Source organism: Coptis chinensis, unplaced genomic scaffold (genome assembly GCF_015680905.1).
Source record: "Coptis chinensis isolate HL-2020 unplaced genomic scaffold, ASM1568090v1 utg279_pilon_pilon, whole genome shotgun sequence".
Classification (NCBI taxonomy): domain Eukaryota; kingdom Viridiplantae; phylum Streptophyta; class Magnoliopsida; order Ranunculales; family Ranunculaceae; genus Coptis; species Coptis chinensis.
In genome coordinates this window covers 264,794-282,920 of record NW_028238138.1, presented here as the reverse complement: position 1 = coordinate 282,920, position 18,127 = coordinate 264,794, and the positions used below count along the sequence as shown (strand labels likewise).

The 18,127-nt window shown below is 35.6% G+C and overlaps 2 protein-coding genes across 2 annotated transcripts; one reads left to right on the top strand and one right to left on the bottom strand.

The window, feature by feature from the left end:
- Positions 1-3,711: 3,711 nt before the first annotated feature.
- On the top strand, positions 3,712-10,515 carry LOC147473335 (uncharacterized). Its single transcript, XM_086587571.1, has 8 exons — positions 3,712-4,032; positions 4,342-5,626; positions 5,712-5,802; positions 5,935-6,092; positions 6,192-6,243; positions 7,068-7,147; positions 7,246-7,339; positions 8,936-10,515. Exons 2-8 carry the CDS (start codon positions 4,424-4,426, stop codon positions 9,532-9,534), a joined length of 2,277 nt encoding a protein of 758 aa, XP_086443697.1. The 5' UTR covers positions 3,712-4,032; positions 4,342-4,423; the 3' UTR covers positions 9,535-10,515.
- Positions 10,516-12,007: 1,492 nt separating this feature from the next.
- LOC147473334 (short-chain dehydrogenase TIC 32, chloroplastic-like) lies at positions 12,008-14,306 on the bottom strand. Its single transcript, XM_086587572.1, has 8 exons — positions 13,721-14,306; positions 13,409-13,640; positions 13,252-13,331; positions 13,023-13,179; positions 12,866-12,947; positions 12,682-12,769; positions 12,559-12,605; positions 12,008-12,443 (listed from the first exon to the last, which is right to left on the bottom strand). Exons 1-8 carry the CDS (start codon positions 13,842-13,844, stop codon positions 12,279-12,281), a joined length of 975 nt encoding a protein of 324 aa, XP_086443698.1. The 5' UTR covers positions 13,845-14,306; the 3' UTR covers positions 12,008-12,278.
- Positions 14,307-18,127: the final 3,821 nt, after the last annotated feature.

Genomic DNA, 18,127 nt, shown 5'->3' with positions numbered 1-18,127 from the left:
ATGGTCAAACTCCACAAATTTGAGTATTGGCAAATGGCGACAAACTTTTTAATGAGTTCCCTTCGAATAAGAATATGCCGAAGAAAATGTTGCTAAATTACGATGTCATTTCGTTACGAGATCACAGCAATTTTGTACCCTTCATCTACCTCCACCTGTGAAAACCATTTTATCTTACTATATAGAAAAATGTGGGAGTCGATGAACAGTGAATGTGTATATGTCATAGAGGCAAAATTGCAATTTTATAATTTATTTTGTTTTTTTATTTTTTTAGAGGCAAAATTGTAATTTTATTATTTTAAAATTTGGTTTCTATCAAACACGTCAAAGTGGTGTGGCTCTCTGTTGGATTTTTTTTTTTTTGCATATATGGTTAAATAGTAATTTGACTTCGATTGTAAATTTTTTTTAAAAACAATAATAGAACTCACCCACATTGAAATTGTTCCATGTGCCTAGGCCCGTAGCATGAGATTGTATATATATATGCATGTGTGTGTAAATATTTTATAACCATTTAATCCAATTACACGATAAAATTTTGCATTAATATGGAAAATAATTTCATGAGTGAAATCATTAATATGTGGCTCGTGAAATTTGGTTCGAATGAATTCTAATACAATTTCATTTAATAAGATCAACCAAATAAATGAAGTGAAAAAGTTGAAATAAAGATAAACATATTTTTGCCGATCTTCAAATCACTAATACTTGTTTCATATATTCTTTTAGGATGAATGGAATTGCGATGCCTTTGACAAATTACAGTTATTATTATTCTTATTTGATCTCGATGATTATTCTTTTTCGTTTTATTTTAATTTATATGTTTCACTTTTTTCCATTAATTTATTGTCTATTTCCATTTAACTATAGAGTACTCTTAACTATTAAGTATTGAAAACATGTATTCCCCAGGACTCTCTATGAAATGTAATTATATTTGTGCTCGACGTTCTTCTTTTGGTAATTAAGTGTACGAGATATTAATATATTATCACTTGTCGTATCATGTAGGTGCTGAGTGAGGATTTTTTTTAAAAAGTAATATAATGAAAACTTGTATATATGCAATTTGTTGCACGCCTGTCATAATTATTTGTAAAACTCGTTGTAGTTATCAATAAAATTTTCACATGATAAAAAAAAAAAAAAAAAAATATATATATATATATATATATATATATATATATATATATATATATATATATATATATATATATATATATATATCCATGTCGATCCATGTCGATCCACTCCCAGTATTTTCCTTTTAGATTTGTCCCGTCTTTAGTATGAGGTCAGGTTGCTTGGAGAGGCGGTCAACACTGATCCATCTTTTGTCATGAGCCTTGCTCACAAGCGTGTTGAAAAGACTGACTTTTATAGACCGTTTAGCTGTATTGGAAGATCTACAGTGTGAGTTAACAATCTTACGAGCTTGTGTTGGACACTTTAAGTTGGTATTTACGATTCATACTTGTTCACCATATTTTTTAGAGAGACAACTAAGATTTTTGATCGGCATCTCCGCAATGTTCTTCAGGGTATTGTGGTTTCTGATGGTCTTGGCTTCGGTGATTTGCAGACGTTTATCGACCCTCCCATTACGTCTTAGTGGGTTAGATATTTATTGTGCTACTGATGTTTACATTTGCATTTGTGGTCTCCCAACTTATGAACTTCAAAACCACATTCTTAGGAGTTATGGTATAATGCTTTTTTATGAGATTCTTGATGTTGCTAGCAGTACATTGAGTCTTAGTCTACCCGATTTTGACTTTAATTCTCTGGCTGCAAATGCTACTGTCCTTTCAAAACAAAAAAAAAAAAAAATGGCGAAATATTATACAGTAAGATTGTTGCTGGTCTTGAGATGGAGTTTTAGTTATCTGCTCGTCAAAAAACATTCATTGGATGTTTGCAATCATAACACGCAAAAGATTTTATACTTGCTATTCCGATGGAAGGACTTGGATAACGTATATTGTCGGTGGAGTATCATTCTTTTCTCCCATACCGTCTCATGATTTCTTTGTACTTTAACGACGGTCTATATTCTATTTGTAAAAATAGTATACTGGATACTTTTAGAAACCATGGGTTTCAAATATTAACATGATCATGTCATAAACATTTTATGTGATGCATTTTGGAGGCCTAGGGTGAAGAAAGAGGCTCCTATCAATTTTTTCATTTATCCGAATTAGAATAGATCGACATTTCGGCCTGCTGATGTATTGATCTATAATTGGTCTGAGGGAAAACATGCATGTGTTGATGTAACTGGAATTTCACCATTATTAAGGCTTGGGAATGAAGTATTTGATGTGGGAGAAACAACTAATAGAGCAGCGATAGGAAATATTTAGAAACATGAGGATATTTGTAGGGCTAATCAACTTTATTTCATTCCGTTTAGTTTCGACACTTTCGATTTCTTGGCACAATAATATGTTGAGTTCCTTAAAAAGTTGCATAAAGTTATAGACAATAACGTAATGACAACTGGTTCTAATGAGTTTGTATTTAGAAAAATAGAATTTGTCATTCAGAAAAGACTTGTAGCGCAGTTTGTTGCACGATTATCTTAATTATTTGTAAATTTTGTTATCATTATTAATAAAAAAATTACTTGAAAAATAAAAAATAATTGAGTCCATTTACAAAAATTTAGTAACTGTGCTTAGCTACTTATTACATAAGACAAAAGCGATACTACTTAGTTTGGAAATTTTCAAGGGATGTTTCATTTTTACTTTCCTCGTTACAAATATGATTGATTTAGAAGGGTAAATTAAAACAAGTTAAAAAAAAAAAAAAAAAAAAACTTTAAGTGTACATTTTTTATTTATCCATGATATTTGTATATGAAACAATGTCAAATATCTCTAAAGAGAATGATATATCCACGATACATATCCATTAATCAGAAATTGATATTTTGTCATATCATGATATTTTATACTATGGTATCGGTAAGATTCTCAATGGAAAGTGAATCTCATAAGATGAATTCAATGAGACTAGTTGAGTATTTAGAATGTCATTTGTTCTTAAACATGCCACAAATATGTTTTAGTGTTATGTAAATAGATCCTCTAATTGTCTTCCTAATCCCTATACACTTACCTAGCAAATGTCATACATTGTCAAATACTCGAATGAACAACATTTAAATGCTCGAAATGTAAAAGGTGTCAAAACTCAAAACTAGACTTGTTACTATATGTATATGGATTCTCTTTTCCTCCAAATTAATCAAGTGAGCATAGCGAACGTTTTTGAGTTGGGTTTGGAAAGTTAGGCAAAATGTTATTTATTTTTCTGTCTGCCTGTGCCCATTTTTCTTCCGACCTCTTCCCCGCCACTACTCCCCCTACACTCTTTTTCACTTGCTCTCTCTCCCATAACCCTCCTCAGCCAAACCCAATTCTCTCTTTCTCTTCTCAACTCTCCCTTTCTCTTTCTTCTCCACTTTCTACTCACGCCCCCACTGCATCGCAGTTAAATATATTCATAAGGCTCGTACATAATCAAGGCATTCAAGGGTGTGGATTAGATAGTCAGTTTCAGTGGTATGAGTGTATATAATAACTGTTTTACTTATTACTACTGGTGTGTAACAAGAACAAAGTCGTTTTGGGTAAGAAGTGGGGATAGAGGTAAAAACCGTAATAAATCAGGAGAGAGAGAAGAAGAACAGGTTCACAAATATATATAATTATTATATATACATATAGAGCGTGTGACGAGGGTGGGTTTTCCATTGGGCGAGAGAAGACAGAAAGACACGGAAAGTACTGAAAAATATAATCTGATCATTCTCAGTGTCCTCTTCTCTCTCTCCTCTCAAAATCTCGTTTCTCGGTCCATTTCTCCTGATCACGTTTATCAAGATTTTTTTTTTTTTTTTATTAACTTATATATTTTATTTCTAGAAACAAAAAAAAAAAAGAGACCCCTTGCCCCCATGAATGGATACACTGGTTTCTTGGGTTTAACGTTATTCTAATGCATACCCAGGTGAGCAAATCACATAACTGAAAGCCCCCTTTTGTTTACTGTTCATCAGTGTAACTGAACAGTTGATAGTTTCTACTTTGATCTGTTGTTGTTTTTTGGATATTTAGAATTGGGTGTTTGTTTATTTGATGTATAAAGATTGATTCTTTATTGGATAAAAAGGTTGAGGGTTTTGATGAATTTTGTATTGGGGAGACCAGGTTCATTGGGTTTGAGTCGTTGGGATCTGTGTTGTTTTTATTAGTTTTGTATTGGTTTTTGGGTTTGTTGCCATTTCCTAATTTGTTTAATCTTGTGGAAAACGTTCAGGAACACTGGTTAGGGTTTATAAGGATTTGTTTATTGAATTGGGGGTTTCATGGGTTGAACTGAAGGAAGGAAGGAAAAAATCATGAGGAGTTTCTGCAGCCTAGAAGAAGAAGAAGAAGAGGACCGTTTTTTCGATACCCGGGAGGACATTACCTCTGTGTCTGATTCGGGCTCGGATTGCCAGGATAATGTGGAATTAGGTTCTAGCTTGCGGATTGTTGATTTGGTTTCCAGTAGTGTACAGTATGATTTGTGGATGAAGAATCCTGATAGTGTAAACGAGCGTCGCAGCAATTTTTTTAAATGGTTGGGTATGAGTTCCGATGAGGCTATGAAGGGAGATTCTGGTGAACAATCTGGGATTGAGTTTTCAGTGGAGATTGGCAGAACGAGAGAAGACAGTGGGGCTGTGCTAGCGAACTCTGATTGTGAAGTTACATTTTCGTCTAGTCGCTCTTCTATGTCTTGCTGCTCCAGTGGCACTCTGGATTCTTCTGAACGTGGGGGTTCGGAGGCGAATTTTGTTTGTAGAATTAAGAATTTAGATGATGGAACAGAGTTTGTTGTGGATCGGTTGGGCCATGATGGTATGCTGAGTAGACTTCGTGAAGTTGGTTCTAATCGATTGCTCTCTGTTGAAGAATTTCAGAAAACTCTTGGGTTATCTCCTTTAGTTAAGCAATTCATGTGTAGAGAAGCTGATGCAGGTAAAACAAATTCAATGGAAACAACAAAGAGAGCAAAGAGGGGATGGCTAAAGAGATTAGGTGCTGCAGCTTGCATTGTGGATATGGAAGATGGAGGTGGTAGCTTGCGGCTTACCCCTTCTGGTGTAGGCACAGTTGCTAAGGTTCAGAGAGTTAGGGTTCATTCATCTAAGAAGCGGTCCAAGGAATTATCTGCTCTTTATACGGGTCAAGAGATCCAGGCTCACAAGGGTACTATTAGGACGATGAGGTTCAGTCCAGATGGATGTTATTTGGCAACTGCTGGCGAAGATCGGAGTGTACGTGTATGGCAGGTCACGGAGAGTGAGAGATCAAATGACATTGACATTCCGGATATTGATCCTTCAAGGCTGTACTTCATGGCAAATCAATATTCTGAATTAGCGCCTATCTCTTCTGAGAAAGAAAAAAGTTACAAGGTTAAGAACCTGAGAAGAACATCAGATTCATCTTGTGCCATTTTCCCCCCAAGAGTCTTTCGACTGTCAGAGAAGCCACTGCACGAGTTCTACGGGCACAGTGGTGAGATCTTGGATTTGTCTTGGTCAAATCATATGGTTAGTACTTCTATGCGAACATTAAACGTATATTCTCGAAGAAATCCAGTTTGATATTTCTAATAATTACTGTACGTTTTTGCAGCATCTGTTGTCTTCCTCTGTAGATAAAACAGTTCGCTTGTGGCGAGTAGGATGTGATCAGTGCCTTGGAGTTTTTTCTCACAACAATTATGGTAGGTTTCTCGCGGCTTGCCGGTGTTACTAGGATCGGTCTGGGGCATGACAATACCATTTTTGTCCTGCTTCTTCATAGTTATCTTAATTCTTAACTCACTGATATGTTTGTTTCTTAACATGTAATGCAGTGACATGTATTCAGTTTAATCCTGTGGACGATAATTACTTCACCAGTGGTTCCATAGATGGAAAAGTTCGCATTTGGGATGTTCCTGGTTGTCGTGTTGTTGATTGGACTGATGTTAAAGAAATAGTCACAGCTCTTTGTTATCGTCCTGATGGGAAGGTATGTGATTTATTTCTTCCAACCCCTTCTTGTTTGTTCTTTTTTCTACTGCTGGTACAAGAAATTTGCCTCATTTTTCGTATAAACTTCATTTAACAGGGAGCAATTGTTGGTTCCATGGGTGGTAATTGCCGCTTCTATAATGTGACAGGTATGCTCTCTGGCTCCAGCTTTACATTTTCATTATAAGTCAATTTGTAATCTATAACACACTGTTTGAAGCCAACACTTGCTTTATCTGTGTTTGTGAGTGATAAACAGAGAGCCTATGTAACCCCTTCAATCCAAAAAAAATTCCCACCAATAGTTGCTAATACTTTTGAGCTGTTAATTACATGCATAGTTACTAATAGTGAATGCATGCTTGAAAGACTGTTAATATTCTAATGTATGAAGTGGAAAAGAACTGTTATTTAAGCATTGTAACCTATACTGCCAGTTATATCAGGTTTCCCTGCAGCTGTATGGGGTGATATAACAGTGTAAGTTTTACCATAGCTAGCTTATTTGGTAGAGACAGTGGGTGCGATTTGCACATACTTGGAGTAACTGGTTTTCCACTCCCTGACAAGTAAGGGTCATGATGTGTAATGGCGGATTCTTAACATTTGGCATTGAGCCAACCCTTACCCAAGGATTGATTCCCTGGGGGACCTTAGAGGCTAGACTAAAATGGCTTGTTATGTATGGCATTAGTGGCGAGGCAATGAATGTTTTTTGTTGAATAGAGGGGAACACACCTGGTTAGCGTCAATAAAATTGGTTGTGAAGGACCTCGACACGTGAAGTGTGGTTGAATGTTAGGATCCTAGTTTAAGTAATTGGCATTCTGTCCCTTCATCTCTCGGGATTTTATGGATTATTAAGTGTTTACGTGACAAATAGATTGCTTGTTAATGTTTTTCTTTTCTTTTTTCTCTCTCTCTCTCTCTCTTTTCCATCTCTTTTTTCTAACTATTATTTTTCGTGGACTAGATAATCATCTGCTACTGGATGGTCAAATATGCATACAGGGAAAAAAGAAATCCCCTGGAAAGAGAATAACTGGCTTCCAGGTAGTCATCCATCTTCCGTTGCTCATGTTATATTGGTGATTATTTTGGTATTGAAATAGTTTCTAATTTCCATCTTTTTATTTCCTTTCGCTGTTCAGTTTTCACCGAGCGACCCTAGTAAACTTATGGTCACTTCCGCTGATTCGCAAGTTCGCATACTTAGTGGAGTTGATGTGATTTGCAAATACAAGGGTGGGTGGCTAATCCTTTGTTTTACTCTTGAATCCTTGTGTTGCCTTGCGATGGTTGTTTCGATTAGTTTATATTATATTGTCTCGTGATGTTTGGGTTTCATTTTCAGATTACTATAATATTAGTCGGTATTCTCTTGTTTATATCATTTGCACCATTCTTATTAATGTAATTGTAAGACTCCCACTCTTTCCAAGAAAGCACATAACTGTTGCTTGTAATATCTAGACTTAATAAGTATACATCATTATTTTTTGTTTGGGTTTTATGGATCTGCGCCCCTATTTTGAAACGAAATTAGACTTGCCCCCCCCCAAACTCACACACCGTGAAATGTCTCTGTTATCTCTTGGTGAAATGTCCTAACTACCCTTTCTTGATTATCTTAGAATGGGGGTGTTTCTCTTGTTCCAGGTTTGTATTAGGGGGGCAAGTCTAAATAAAATAGTAATGTTGGGGGTGTTTATCTAATTATAGGTTTATATTAGGGGTGCAAGTCTAAATAAAAAGTTAGTAAGTAGTGTAATTCAGGTGTAGTTATTCTAGTTGTACTTGCATTGTGTAAAAGATTTTTGGTCTTGCAATCGTGATTGTTGATTAGAGTGAATAAGATGCTAACACGTGTGCTCTTTTTTAAAAAAAAAAAATTGGCCTTCTGAAGTCAAGGGGACATTTAGGTATTTTTACACAAGAAAGGGTAGTTAGGACATTTCACCACGAGATAACAGAGGCATTACACGGTGTGTGAGTTTTTGGGGGCAAGTCTCATTTCCCTAAATTTGGGGGGGGGGGGAGGGGCAAGTCTAATTTCGTTTCAAAATAGGGGTGCAGATCTATAAAATCCTTTTTTTTTACTATAAAAGCTACTTTACCATTAAGGTCATGCAAATTCTTAGGCAGATGTATTTGATTGATGGGCAGTATTAATGGCTTCAGGCAAGACACATTATAAACCTAGTTCAGCATTGGCATTACAGCACTGGTGGTCCTGACCTAGGTTTTTATTTTGCTCGGTATCCTGACCTTAGTTTCACCTACAGAATGGTGGAGATAATTTATTTTAAATGTAGTACCCCATATTTTTTTCATTCCGGTTCTTTTGGCTCACTACAAGATTTAATAGAAAATGAGGGGGGTTTTAGTTATATATATATTGACAATTTAGTGTATTATGCATTTATGTAAGAAAGGACATGTATGCGACCTTTTACTATGATAGATTGCTAGGGACTGGAGATTTTATTTTAGATTTACATACATGCATCACCATCAAGGACCACTAGATTGGAAACATAGTAAGTATGGCGTAGGAATGTAGGATCAAGTTATTATGACACATGTAAAAGTGACTTTTGATTGCGCCTGTGAGTAGAAGAGCAAAAATGCTGATTTTTAGCAGCGACGATCTCACAAGTACGGATTTCTTCGTTGCTAAAAATCAGCTTATTTCTATATTTAGCTCTTGTCAAAAGTTGCTTTCGAGCAAACCTTTAAGACCACTAAATAATAGCGGATTGTTTATTGTGATTTAACATTTATAGAGTTCAGTTTCATATTTTGTTCTTAATTTCTCTAACATTTTTCTTTATTCTCCAGGCCTTCGGAACGCAGGAAGCCAAATTTCTGCTTCCTTCACGGTAGATGGAAAGCATATTGTTTCAGCAAGTGAAGATTCTAATGTCTATGTCTGGAACTACAGTTGCCAGGATGGACCTGCACCCTCAAAAGAAAAGAGTATTCAGTCTTACGAGCGCTTTTTTTCTGATAATGTATCAGTTGCAGTGCCTTGGTGCGGCATGAGAAATAAAAACTCCGTTGGATTGAGACTAGGGACTCACCTGTCTCATCAGATTTCGGTGGCGTCACCTACTGATCCTATAAATGGATGGCACCATTACCATTTAAGTGAAAACTCCCATAATACCATACCTTTGTCTCCTCCAGATTGTTTGTCTCTTCACCAAGGCTTCTTCTCAGAGGCTTTGCCCAAGGGGTCTGCTACATGGCCGGAGGAGAAGCTTCCCTCAAACTCCCCATCTGTATCATCTGTAATGTGTAAAACCCAATACAAGTTCCTCAAGTCTTTTTACCAGAGCACATCCCCTTCTCATGCGTGGGGTCATGTAATTGTTACGGGTGGCTGGGACGGACGGATACGGTCATTCCATAATTATGGCTTACCGGTTCATACTTGAAACCAATTGACAATTCTGTTCTCGGGGGTGTTTATTTACATTGTTCCTCTCAAGTGGAAATTTGAGTGCCAAAGTTTATGTCGTAAAACTGACACTGCAGTGTACACTGTAGCCTTTGTGGAAGTGGGTGCCATAGACATGATGCGGGTCGGGTGAGTACTGAAATTGGATTCAATAGGTTACAGCAGGTTAGTATTGACCATGATGTGAAGTTTCTACTCATTGGTAGGCCCTGTTTTAGCTTTTGAAGGTGTACTGTGATCAAATTGGATCGAGAGGTGGCACCGTTTCTGCAGGGCAGTGTGTTCTGGTCGTCAGCGACTAGCACTCGGGGATTATTTATTTTAATTTAGTTTCAAGCTCTATTATACGATTCTTTTATTTGTTTACTATAGCAGTTCGTGTCTGCCTGTCCAAGAATAACTGGACCTTTTTGAGAAGGGCGATAGGAATCATATAAATGTGTATAGTCATTGTCTTTGGGACATTCAAAGGGTTATCACAAATGGGATGGTTTGTAGAAGTGCCGAATGGAGGTGGTCCGCAAAAATTGTCGGAAGTCCACTTTGCATTGTTTGTTGAATGGTCTGAGTTATACAACAAGCTTGATCGCCAAATATCTGAAGTCTAGTGAACCAGTCTGAAATGGTAGGCCGCAGCAGCGGACTTGGATGGGGTTGTTTGAAGACATTGGACTCCTTTTTTGAACTGAGATGTTTCTTCTGTTAACAATCTTTGTAATCCTGCATTCTTACTCATATTGGTCAACAATTGGCAGAGCGACAACTAAAATCTGAATCCTGCTTTACCCTCAGGTTGTCCCCTTTCCCATTCACTTGTCAAATTTGTGATGTATACAATTTTGTTTTTCTGTTCCTGACGATTGTATTGGATACTAGAGCCCTTAACATATTTATACTTTTTAGTTTTTATCATTTGTAATTAACCAGTGTAAATGAAATCGTCAATACGTTTAGTGTCTCGGTCCTATTTGCATAAACAGGATGTGAAGTGTGGTAATTATACAGGAAACTCAAATACAAAATTTGTATTTGAGTTTGTGGTATTTGAGTTTGTGGGATATGATAAGGACATGACACGGGAATGATAGAACAAAATATGGATGGACTTCTGGGGTGTAGGCTACATTTCTCATAGGATTGAGATTTGTGGGATGCAGATTGTTTAAACTTAGACGCATGCTACAAAATCAGGAATCAATCATCAACGGTCTTGCGTGGAAACTGTGGAATTACTAGGGAAATAGGAAGGATGTGATTTGCCATGTTGGCTGTCGAAACGAGATGAGCATGAATTTTGTATTGCTTAACTGATTTTAGGAATGTCATCATTGACTCGTAAACCTTGGGAAACTAGGGTGATTCCTGTTCATCTGTCCTGGATTTTGACGAGGATAATTTGTTTGAGTGTAATTTTGTATTCTTGTCTGGCCTCGTCGTAAGCTCTACGCCTCTACCGTGACCATTCTTGAAGCTTGACTTGGGATAAGGCTTTTTATGACACTTGTGTAAAATTGAAAACAGGCCCAGGCCCTAACCGTAACCTAATTAGGAAACGGCCTACATCTCGAAGTGTGTAAGTGTGTTGGATTGGAATCTAAACGAGGCCCTGAGCTCTGATCCTGATTCTTTGGGACATTGGGTCGCTGTTTATCACTCCAAGTCTCCAATACGGATGCAGTCCCGTATATTGTGCTCACACGTTCCTTTTATCTCTCTACCAAATAGTGTTGCTATTAGTACTTTAGTAGTTCCATTGAGCTCATCAAGCTAGCAACGCCACACTTGTTTAAATTCATAATTTTTATTTGAATCCATTTGAGCCATAATGCACTCATAATCCATTCTTCTCCATTGACCATTTATGTTCATCTCCATTGTTTTATGGTTCTGGCTAGTACCAACCTTATATAATCAAATCAACCTACCAATCTTATAGAATCAAATCAACCGACTTGATATTCAATCTTAGAAAATCCTAGATTTGCACATGGGCTCTAAAATGTTTAATGTTTGACTCAAGAAACTAGCTCAGAGATTGACAGGGTGAGAATAACATGGAAACTCGAATGTGTGTCGAAGGTTGTACAATACAAACATGGTTTAGTAAATAAGAAAAAACATTTCCATTTTCTATCGTACACAGATAAGGTACGTTTATAGTCCTACGTTTTCCATTTTCTTGTTCCTTAGGTTGTGCACAATATTGTAGATTTGTACGTATAAAAGAAAGCTTGGAAATAACATATATGCATGGGTATATTACAATGTTAGAAGTTAGGACTTAGGAGCTTGTATTTCATTTCAAGTTTCTTAATTTATTTTAATATAATACATTGGCTAACAGTAGATATTCTAGCTAAATGAACAATCACATGCATACACATGAATCTCTACTGATTGAAACATAAATAACAAGTAAACTATCAGCTGATAAACTAATCCCCATTAAATCATACAAAAACTTATATATATTTCTTCATAATTAATTTTATAGTCATCGGCATATGTGAACACATCCTCAAATCCTCGCCATGTAATTAAGCTCCTATACCGTATATGTACATTCTTACATCGGGATTTCTAATATTAATTATACTTTCCTTCTAATTTACTGTATATTAATGTATTCATCTTTCCCACCTTCAAGCTGTAATACAGAATCCATAACTAACAACTCTCTCTCTCTCTCTCTCTCTCTCTATACTTGTTTTCTTTTTGATGTTAGCACTTAGCAGTCATAGCTTCAGAAGCGATCCATAGTCGTGAAGCTTCTTTCAAGTTGGAACCAAGTTGTGAAGATGATGCCTCATTACAGTCTGCAAAATACTTGCCAGACACACCCAAGAGTTGAGGATGACTCGCAACATAGCAAGTAGTCGCCGCAGCCTATTTTAAACAACAACATAATCAAACTTTTAAAACATATCTTTCACTTCTTGATCACAATATAAAGGCATGAAGATAGTCAATGAATTGGAGAGGAAAATCGAAAAAAGGTTACCTGAGGGATTGTTTTCAACAACATTGACGTCAAGAAGAAAATCAAATCTGCAAGAAATCAACGACAAGTTTTATTATTCAATGCCCGACGTGGACTTAATTACCATGAATTAAAAATAATTACCTGTGAGAAAACCTTCTCGTTCTCTAGTGAGTCTAGTTTTAACTACTCCTGGATGAACACAATTCACAGTCACATTTGCCTCCATTTTCTGCAACACGACTCAAAAACAAATATTTTTTTTTTAAATTGATCAGAATCATGGTTTCAGACTTTAGAATGCGATTATAAAATAAAATCAATCTACCTTTAGTCTCCGTGCAAGTTCTTTTGTGTGCAGAACGTTAGCGAGTTTCGAGAGAGCATATGCACGTGTTGGATCGTAGAAACTGAAGATCAACACAAATTTATTCACTAACAAAGTCAAAAACTTGATCAAGAAAAAATTGTTTAACTTCAGTGACCTTTTCTTTCGGTTGATCTGTTCGAGATAACGGAGTCCATCACCAGAAAACCAGTTGTGGATGGCAGAAGAAACGTTCACTATACGTCCTTGATATCCAGTTCGCTGTGCAGTTTCTATCATCATCTTTAATAACATTTTCGTCAGCAGAAAATGACCTACATACCATTCATCAATCATCACCATATAGCAAAAATGAAAAGGAAAATAAACTAAAGTTGAAAATTTACCTAGATAATTAGTAGCAAAAGTCATTTCTATTCCATCTTCAGATATCCCATATTCATGAGAGAATTTCCCAGCGTTATTACTAAAATTTGATGAACAAAATAATCCATTAGTAAAATAAGTACGTATCAAAGAGGAAAGTATCTGTGACTGACTCACATGAGAAGGTTGAGTGGGAGATTGAGAGATTCGAAATCCGTAACGAAATTTCGTACAGAAGTAAGTGAGCTAAGATCAAGTGTCATCACAATAATTTCAGTATCGGGAAATTCCGCTATGATACGTGCTTTAGCCTCTTCTGCTGCTTTCACTGTTCGGGCTGGTAGAACTAACCTTGCACCACGTTTCGCTAAAACACGGGCCGTTTCAGCTCCAATACCCGATGTGGCACCTGGTACATCACACGATCGAAAATCAGTAACAAAATTTACCATCAGATGATTAAAACATATTGAGTTTATAACTAATTACCGGTGATAATGGCAGTGATAGAGGGAAGATCGGGAAAAACTTCAGTGACTTGTTCGGCTGTAGACTTGGAGCTGAAGCCACTGGGGCCAACGGAGCCGATGAGGTACTTGACTGTTTCAAGCATATTCTCTGTTGTTGTTGTTGTTGTTGTTGTTGTTGTTTGTTGTTGGTTTTATTTTTCTTCTAGTTGGAATTCTTGCTGACCTTATCTTTATTATTCTCTTTGTTGTTGTTCTCTTCTTTGATGATTCTGGTTGACAAAAATTGATGAGACTTTCAAAAGAAGAAATGTCAAGACAAATATAGGTTTACAGTACATAAGATATGCAGCTTTTTGTCAGGTTTGTAAACTAGAAAACATTTATGATCGAGCACCAGGCTAGTTAAGACTTGAGAACTTAAGATAAGACTTGAGAGAAAAAGGAGAAGAAAGTATTTAAGATAAGAAAATGAAAGGAGAAGGGGGTTTATAAGGGAAATAGAGAATCAGATGTTTGTCAGGGATTGATGGAGATTAAAGATTGAATTAGCAGGATTACAAAAGTTTTATTATTTGTTCATTGTTTATGGTATTGGTTTAGTTTAGGAAGAGTAGATTACTGGCCGGTCTAGCTAGTTTAGTAGGTGAAATGGAGAATGTCCATGACATTTATTAGTAAACATCATGGCAGTATTAATTGGCATGTAATTTTGCTTTAATCTGCTTACCTAATCATAATAAATTGTCAAAAGTGCGGTTTCTCTTTTACACCACAATAAATAATTTTCTTCTTTTTACATGATGTGGTTGGGGAAAGCTGATGACAAATTTGGAACAGGTGGACCATTGATCAGGACTTGAAATATATATGTTTCTTATTATGAGTTATGAGTTCTGACATCAATAGAAAAGTGTTTCGGCATTTTCAAAATTTCAAGGGAAATTTTGAGGAAATGTTTGGATGTTGATGTACAGTGCCTAATTTTTAGTAAGCTGTCTAGGTATACTGTAGCAAATTCCTGATATTCCAAAACTTTGATGGCGATTTCAGAATTTCTATGATGACAATAGACAATATAGACTGATTCTACAGTGTTCATTAATTGGTTTCCAGCATTCACAACATACTCATAATGGCATAGATTGAAATTGACGTTAGTATGTTTCCTCCTGGAGCAGCAGCTGTAATAATGGAGATCCTGGTGGAAACGCATATAGAGGACCAAGTTAATTTTTACTTATGAAAGTATTTGACTATGTTGAAATTTGGAGGGTGAAAGGCAAACCTGATGGGACTTCATCTTACCGAATGTCCCTTAAATCTAGGAAAAAATCTGAAAGTAAAATTTTAAGATGGTACCATCTACTCATCTAGTGCGCAAATATGAGAGTAGGTTCACAGCTTTGGATTTGTAAATGAGTTCGTCTACAACAAGGATATCCTCATAGAGACGCCAGCCGAGGCCGTCCTAAAATCAAAAACAAATTCATATTTTTTCTCTTTCTTTTTGTTTTTGATTTTCGGACTATTAAATTTCGGATCCAACAGTCTCGGAACACTCATCCCTATAGGAATATCCTCATAGTAGCCCAGTTGGTATCAATGCATCGTAGCCCATACTCCATTTGGTTCACAGTTTTTACTATATGTTACGCTCGAGTGTGTTTGTGGGGTTTAAGACCTATGCCCCATAAAGTCATAAACCTATGGACTCCTAAACGGGGTAAAAATCCGCTCATGCGTAGGACTGAAAATTTTCCTAAGGGGTTTCCTAAGCATCTTTCTACTAAAAACTTGCTCGTCTGGATGAAATTTCCACCCAGTAATCACCCATTAACAAACACTCAAACAGTGGGGTGAAGAAACTGGTCGAAACTCGAAAATAAGGATAAGGAAATGAAATGGAAGGAAAGTACGAGTTGGCCCAGTTCTCAAAGAGGTGCGGTTCTTAACTGTTTTTCTACTCACTCAGTAAGTTATTCTTCGTCAAAGACTCAAAAGGAATCACACGTGGGCCGTGGGGTCTTTCTAGGTGATGATCGGTCAATTCCACGGTCTCGAATTTTGCACTTTCCTCAACTCTGAAGTTACCCGATCAATCGTCTCCTTCCAAACCATATCACTTCGAGTCTTTTTTTTGGATAAACTTATCAGTTCGAGTCACTTCTATTATTTTATTGACTTTCTATTTTTGCATTTAAAAGGTGCGGTTCACAGTTTTTTTCTTGTGTAGGCCTGTGACGGTGTGGATGGGTATTCATTTAACCGGAACTGTAGAAAAAATTATGGTTTCGGTTTCGTTTAATCAGAACTGTAGAAAAAATCATAGTTTCAGTTTTTATTTTTAGGAATTGTTTAAAAATGGATACTAAAAAAAACTAGACCATATAGAATCGAAACCGAATGATTTTTTAAAAAAAAAACCGGACCAAAATTGGAACCAAACGTTATCATATTTTTAATATAAAAAATATCAAAATATAAAATATAAAAACTCAAAATGTTGATTTATATATTACTATATTTTATTTATTAGTGTAATATGTAGTTTTCATAGTATTTAATGTCATAAGTAATATAAAAATAAAACTTACAATGTTAAATATATTGTTTTATTTAATTTATTATTGAATAACATAATTATTTATATCTATATTTAAAAAACGACTTGTTTGTGCGGTATTTTTGTGTTTTTAGTACATATTTTTTAATAAAATCAATAAAAAATACGAGTAAGTAGTGAATATCTAAAAAACCAAAATGAAAAACCGGAATCGGAAATACCCATTAAGAATCGATAGTTAGATATGGTTCTATAATTTTAAGAGCTGCAAAGAACCAGAACCGTAAAATTATATGATTCTTAGTTCTTACAGCACTAAAAATCGGACCGTTGAGATCCCTACATGCATGTTCTAACACTGACAATTTCAAAAACATTTTAAAAGTCTTTCAACACAACAATGTCAAATGACACATTTTTCATATCTAAACTCTAAGGATTTATGTGCTCTTTATGTAATATATCACACATTCACACTATACCTTCTTTGCACATGTTAAATTAGGTGAAGTTTTTGCCTTGTTACGAGAACATATGATAAAAACGTTCTTTTTGAACAATAATTATTGCAAATGAAATTAACTTATCCATCGGAAGGAAAAGATAATAGCTTATCCCAAAAGAACATAAGAAATAATGATTTCTAAGTGCACGTTTGAGTTTACTGAGACATTCACAAAAATAAAGTGTTTGCAGAATAGTGAAGGAGATTGAAAGCGAAAAGAAGGAACGGATTCAGCTTTAAGAGAACTTTTACAGTCTCATACATGCGGGAGGCGGACCCTGTGACATCATGTTCCATCATCGCATCGTATAAAGAATGTCCCACTCCAAGTTTTGCACTTATATTGTTCAATCAATCCAATGCTCTAAACCCAGAATTATATTCCACTTTTATTGTGAATATATATACTCCAGTACTCCACTACTACTCCTGGATGGATTTGATTTTGTGATACTTATATTTATTAGAACGTCACAAACACAAATTAGTGATGAACATTTAAAATCAATTATTTCCTCTCAAGAAACAGAGTATCTGAACTCAAGCTTTCAAAGTCGCAATTTACCTAGAATTAGTTGAATGTGGTTCTTGACATTGCTTTCGAAACAAATTCACTTGTGCAATGAATCTGGCGCATGTATTAGCATGTTTTCAAAATTTCTTCACCATTGAATAGTTTAATGCATTTGAATGTGTATCTAGATCTTGTGTTAAATGAATGATAGCAACGAATATCCGAAACTCAGGTAATGCTTGGAATGAAGTATAGTGAAAATATAGAGCAGACGCATTTTTTTTTTTTTTGGTAAATTTAGCCGATCTCACTATTAACTTTCTGATACTTGGTTTCCAGCTTTCAAGTATTTCTTTTTACATACCTATAATTTATATCTGGTACATTTATTTCGTGTTGCTAAAGTAGAAGTTTATAAAAACACAAAACCTGAGTTCAGATTTGTCTCCAGTACTCAACCTAATAGACTAGGCACACGCCATTCTGTTCAAAGTCTAAAGATTAATAGATTTTCATCAGATACACTCATACACGGATACACCTATAAAACAAAAGTCACTTTCCTCCGTATTTTGTCTCTTATTTATTTCTTATTATTATATAAAATTGAATCTATCTTACTTAAACCTTCATTTCATATTCATTTATGTTTATTAATATCTCTTCGATCTTGGTGCTTACCCAACTCCATTTGACTATTAAGATGAGGAATCTTTACACATCCTCCCACTTGCCCATTTTTTCCTAGAAATATACTCCCACTTTCCAATCCAAAACATACATTAAGGTAGAATTGAATAGTACTAGCATACCTCAATGATTGCCACACCTTTCCTATGGGAGC